Source organism: Gopherus evgoodei, chromosome 1 (genome assembly GCF_007399415.2).
Source record: "Gopherus evgoodei ecotype Sinaloan lineage chromosome 1, rGopEvg1_v1.p, whole genome shotgun sequence".
NCBI classification, from domain to species: domain Eukaryota; kingdom Metazoa; phylum Chordata; order Testudines; family Testudinidae; genus Gopherus; species Gopherus evgoodei.
This window is the reverse complement of record NC_044322.1, coordinates 4430188-4436187: the sequence shown is the minus strand read 5'-3', so window position 1 is coordinate 4436187 and position 6000 is coordinate 4430188. Positions and strand designations below refer to the sequence as shown.

The following is a 6000-nucleotide window of genomic DNA, read 5'->3' as shown; positions in this document are numbered from 1 at the left end:
TTTTGTGTCTGTTTCCTCATTTATGCAACTGGACCCATCTCGGGGTGAGAGGGGTGCGAGGTTCATTGAACGCAGGGAAGGCAGGGTGGCTCAGGGGCATGGGTCTGATCCCAGGACAATGGCAAACCCCAGAGCAATTCTGCTCCTTGGCTCTCCCCACAGGGATTGGAGGTGCTGAAACAGCAGATCTTGGTTGTCACTATGCTACACACCACGACACAGAACAATCACGGAGCTCACCGGCCCATAACTCTCATCCTCCTGCTCTAACGACAAAGGGTCCTGCCTCGCGAGCTAAAGGAGAATCTCCATGAGCACTGGAGAGGCTATGACACACAGCTGAGGATGGCTGATTCCCTCCAGTAGAAGGCAGTTGTGCACAGGTCACTGCAGCAGCACCCCCACAAAGCAAGAAAGGGGGACCAGCCCGCAGGATCAGCAACATGCGTGATGCTAGCAATCACGTCGTCAACGTGGAATAAATCACCAGCAGTGCCACAGCAGCTCGTGTAAATTGCAGGCAAGAAATAGGGAGCCCTTGGCAGGTGTGCTGGGCAAACTGCCAGCCCCTGTGTGGATTTCACCTGCCCAGCCCAGGGGATGGTCAGCGCTCAGCTCTTTATCTCTGTCCGTGTGGGCATCTGAACTGGGAGGGCACAGAGTTCCTGACTGAACCCCGAAATCACTTTCACAAAGCTGGCTACTACCCTTCAGGGACTAGCAACCCTTGAAATTCTACAGCTCCTTCCATAGCAAAAGCTCCCAGAGCATTTGATGAGCAGCACCATCAAAATGCAGCTGCCTCTGGAGTGGAGCACCCAACCCACACACAGCAGTGCAGGGAGACCTGATCTCTCTAGGTCAGCGCTAAAGGGCATTGGTGGGGGAGGGCTGCGTTCCTACTATGCCCGTTCTGTGGCCAGAGGACGTCAGTCTCTGGGGTCACTGAAATCGGTGCCTTTGAGAAGTACTTGACCCCCATAAAACAACTGTGAGTAACTCCTCAGTGGACAGCCTGGCTCTGGAGCTGCCGGGTCTCTCCTCCAAGAGGCTGGGCACCGAAGGAGAGTTAGTGCCTGGGGAAAAGAAACAGCCTAGAAATCCAGACCATGTTTTAAAGCTGTATTCACAGGACACCACTGCCATGACATTACAGTCCCAGAGAAGGATATGGAGTGCAAGGACTAGACGCTACTGGGCCTTCCCCTGTAATTGACCTAGGAACCTCACACAGCCAATGCCTGGCACAGTTGGGGGGGCATTAGCCAGATGCATTTAAGTGCCCTGGCGGGTCTCGCCCCTGTCATAAACAGATAGCTAAGGGTTAATGTCTTTTTCACCTGGAAAGGAGTAACCTGAAACACCTGACCAGAGGACCAATCAGGAAACAAGACTTTTTCAAATCTGGGCGGAGGGAAGTTTTGGGTGTGAGTTCTTTGTTCTTTGTCTTGTGTCTGTGCCCTCTCGGCTCTGAGAGTGATCTGTCTATCTTCAAGCTTATAATCTTCTTTTTCAAATGTAAGTACAAGGATAGTAAGACAATAGGTTTATATTGGTTTTTTTTGTATTTACATGTGTGTAGTTGCTGGAATGTGTTAAATTGTATTCTTTTGGAATAAGGCTGTTTATTCACTTTTTTTTCTTAAGCAATTGACCCTGTAGATTGTCACCTTACACAGAGACTATTTTTAATGTATTTTTCTTTCTTTTTATAAAGCTTTCTTTTTAAGACCTGTTGGAGTTTTTCTTTAGTGGGGACTCCAAGGAATTGAGTCTGCAGCTCACCAGGGAATTGGTGGGAGGAAGAAATCAGGGGGAAAATCTCTTTGTGTTAGATTTACTAAGCCTGACTTTGCATACCCTCTGGGTGAGTGGGGGGAGAGAGATTAGCTCTCTCGGTACTTGTGTTTCCAGGACTGGAAGCAGGGAATCTCCTAGGGTCGTCCAGGGAGGGGAGCCTGGGAGGAAGTAACAAGGAAACAAGGGGAGGGAGTTATTTCCCTTTGTTGTGAGACTCAAGGAATCTGAGTCTGGGGGTCCCCCAGGGAAGGTTTTGGGGAGACCACAGTGAGCTAGGCACTGTATAATTCCTGGCTGGTGGCAGCTTTACCAGGTCCAAGCTGGTAACTAAGCTTGGAGGTTTTCATGCTAACACCCATATTTGGGACGCTAAGGTCCAGATCTGGGAAAAAATGTTATGACAGCCCCCCACGCAAGGCAGGTGCACATTCAGCAGCAGAACTGGTGGGGTCCTGCCTGGTGCAGCCCGCTGCACGTGTGTTCCACCCGGCCATGCCCTGCCCGTTCTGCTGTACGGCCACGGCACAATGGCAGGGGCAGCTCAACCCGGATGAGTACACCCACCCCGGGCCGTGCCCTGCGCTCCCAGCAGGGCCTCTCCCCCAGCAGGCAAACGCTCAAAAGGCAAAAAGGTTATTTGGGATGACAAATGAACTCTGTGGCTCGCATGGCAGAGCGGGCTGAACTCGGGCCCCCCAGCCCTGTTTTGCCATTGCTGGTGTGGAATCAGATCAGGGGATTAGACTGTCCTGTGGACGCCCCCAGGCACAGTTTAGAACCACTGAGCAGAGGCAGGAAGGAATGAGAGGAGACAGTCGCTCAGCGGCTCACTCCTGGGGAAAAGTGCCCAGGCCCATGCGTGGAGCCCACAAGGCTGGCGTCTGTAGCTCTTGGCTTGGCACGACTGCCCAGGCCACGGAGATGGTGCTCCCTGGTATCCCAAGAGGCGATCCACTATTCCCAAAGCAGCCCCCTCTCCTAGTCCCACTGCAGTTAACAGGAGCTTGGCCACAGGCTGCACTGGTTCCGGGATCTCATGCCTCTCCCCCTCAGGCAGAGTTAGCCTTAGGCGCCTGTGGGAGGCACCGATTGGGCAGGGTGGGGCAGAGCCTAGAGACCCAGCTCACTAACCCCTTGGGTATGTCGGCACTGCACACTAAGCCTTGGCTCTGACTCGGGCTGGAGCTGAACTCTGCTTCCATGCACACACGTGAGCCTGACTTGGGTCGGCAAGCGTCCTAGGGCTCTGCTGGGGGGGTGGGTCAGAGTCCGAGGCCCAGGCCCCGTACTTCTGCAGTGCGGACGCAGCTCAGGCCACAGACCCATGTCAGAAGCGCTGCATCGGGCTGTGCGGATGCATTAGCGTGTCTGAGAGACCTGGCTGCAGGCTTACAATGCAGCGGCCGCTCAAGCACATTGGAAAGGCCGAATCCTCACGCCCGGGCTCCCAGACACAAGAGTGAGCTTGTCACCCCCTGCCTCAGGGTTAAATGCCAGGCACAAACTGCTCCTCGCCCTCCCGAACATCCCATCGCTGGAGTCTGGTCGGTACGTCTGCCTTTCTCAGGCACGACGGGCCCGTTCCTCAGACGCTGGCCCAGCAGCCTCCCGCTCCTGCTGTCTGAGATAGAAAACTTGTCCTTGGTTTTCTAATCTTCCTTTTACAGAGCGTCAGCATCCTGCGAAGTGCCCCGGCTGCCATTGCTAGCAGAGGCGGAGGTCTTTGGAGAGCAGCCGATGCAGCTTCTAACCCCACCTCTGCCCCTCCGGGACCTTGTCAACTCTCCAGCCCTGGGCTGCTTTGGTCCTTGGGAGCAGAACAGTAGCAGCAGGGGTTGGCAGGGCTGCAGATAAAGGAGGGGCTGATGGCCTCTCTGGATTACTCCTCCGCAGCCCAGCAACATGCTGAGCCCTATTTCCAGAGCACCACCTTCTTCGCCTGGTCCACGCTCACAACGCACTGGCCCGAGAAGCACCACGCCACGGCATTCACGGAGGCCCTGGATGGGGGACAAGGACACAGGCAAGGAGAATTAACAGGATGCTAACAAGGGCCCGCCCTTCCCATACAGGGCTCTCTAGTAGTGCCATGGGGGTAGGGATGCTGTTATCCCAGTGGGGAAACTGAGGCACAGCTAAGTTAAGTGGCTTGGCCAAAACCATGGAGGGCTTGAGCCAGAGTAGAACTCAGGACTACCTGACTCCCAGTCCTGTGCTCACACCACTCTCCCATCAGCGAGAGAGGAGCAGTTACTCCAGGAATGATGGGGATAGTATTACGGTCAGCTGAGGGGCCAGGTCTGTGAATGGCGTTGTGACGAACTGGGAATGTCTTAATGTTTGCTCTGAATACTGTGTTGGTGCCTCAGTGTTCCCTAGGCAGTTCTTAATATCTAGGTGGTGGAATAAGGGTGTGTGATTGCTGCAGAGCAAAGGGACAGTGCACCTAAATGCCTGGCACTCTGTCTCCTAGCAACTGATGGCCTGGGCCCCTCCTCTGCAAAGGTGCCAACTGAAGGTGTTGGAGACAAAGGAATCAGGTGACCTCCTGGCGCGGGAAAGGAACTGAGCAGAGAGGAGGGGCTGGAGGAGTTTGTTAGTCTGGAGCTGGCTGGGGTCGAGGAGTGAAGTGGACCCAGCATGGACCCAGCTGAGGGGTCCGGTTCGCTGTATCTACAAGCTCTGTTTTAGACCCTGTTCCTGTCATCGAATAAACCTCTGTGTTACTGGCTGGCTGAGAGTCACGTCTGACTGCAAAGTGGGGGTGCAGGACCCTGTGGCTTTCCCAGGACCCCACTGGGGCGGGCTTGCTGTGGGAAGCGCCAGGAGGGGCAGAGGATGCTGAATGCTCCAAGGAGAGACCCAGGAGGTGAAGCCGTGTGAGCTTCTTGCCTTGAACAAGTCTGCTCCAAGGGAGAGGAGGCTCCCCAGAGTCCTGACTGGCTTTGTGGGGAGCAGTTCCAGAGCATCGCCCGGTGACTCCGTGACAGGCGTAAACCAGCACAGCTTCATTGACCCCTGATTTACTCCTGCTGAGGATCTCTCCAAGGTATTGCAGAGGCAGGATGGCCTAGTGTCTCGAGCACCTGCACAGGAGTTGGGACACCTGGGTTCTAGTCCTGGCTCTGCCACTGGCCTGCCGGGTGACTTTGGGCAAGTCACCTCATCGCCCGGTGCCTCAGTTTCCCCATCTGTGATATTAGCTTTCTTCATAAAGTTCTTGGAGATATCTGAATGAAAAGTGCTCTATGAGAGCTGGCTGTTATTATCCTTAAGATGTGCTTTCACCAGTAGCACCTGTATATGGATAAGGCTTGTGTCTTACAATACCCTTGTAAGAAAGAGTATTCTACACATGGGGAAACCGAGGCACGGAGCAGTTAAGCGATCACGTATTGAGTTGGTGGAAGAGCAGGGCAGAGAAGCCAGGCGTCCTGGCTCCCAGTCCCCTCCCTTAACCATTGGGTCGCCCTGTCCTCCTCCCTAGGAGGCAATAACACGAGCCCCAGCACCCAGATCTGGAAAGCGTCCCCTGTGGATTAAAGCACAGCCCCTGGGCAAGTGGGCATGGGGAGGGTCCCACAGTACAGCCTGCAGCACAACTGGACCCTTGGAAAGGAGATGAAGACTGCAGGGATGGGCCCGTGATAGGGAGGGGGGATCTGTGGGGGCTGTTGGGACCCATCACACACTCACTATGGTGGAAACAGCTTCACCCTCACTCTCTAAAGCTCCCCAGTGTCCTGTGCACTAACCCTGCACCCCGTTTTCTTGGGCTCTGGCTGAGCAGGGGTTGCAACAGGATCCATCTGCCCCTCCTCCAAAATGTGGGCCCCTCCAGGGTGCCATAGACAGGCCTTTCTACAAAGCCTCTTTCCCAGGCTCCCTGGCCCAGCCAGCCCAGTCCCCCAATGCACCTGAGAATCATAGAATATCAGGGTTCGACGGGACCTCAGGAGGTATCTAGTCCAGCCCCCTGCTCAAAGCAGAACCAACCCCAACTAAATCATCCCAGCCAGGGCTTTGTCAAACCGGGCCTTAAAAATCTCTAAGGAAGGAGATTCCACCACCTCCCTAGGTAACCCATTCCAGTGCTTCACCACCCTCCTAGTGAAATAGTGTTTCCTAATATCCAACCTAAACCTCCCCCACTGCAACTTGAGACCATTGCTCCTTGTTCCGTCATCTGCCACCACTGAG

The 6000-nt window shown here is 54.7% G+C and overlaps 1 protein-coding gene across 1 annotated transcript in view; it reads right to left on the bottom strand.

The window, feature by feature from the left end:
• Window positions 1–2133: 2133 nt before the first annotated feature.
• ATG16L2 (autophagy related 16 like 2) overlaps window positions 2134–6000 on the bottom strand; it is a 55324-nt gene continuing 51457 nt past the window's right edge. Inside the window, exon 18 of the mRNA XM_030556608.1 lies at window positions 2134–3800. Coding sequence (XP_030412468.1) covers window positions 3713–3800 — 88 coding nt within the window. The 3' untranslated portion in view covers window positions 2134–3712. The remainder of the gene's footprint in view (window positions 3801–6000) is intronic.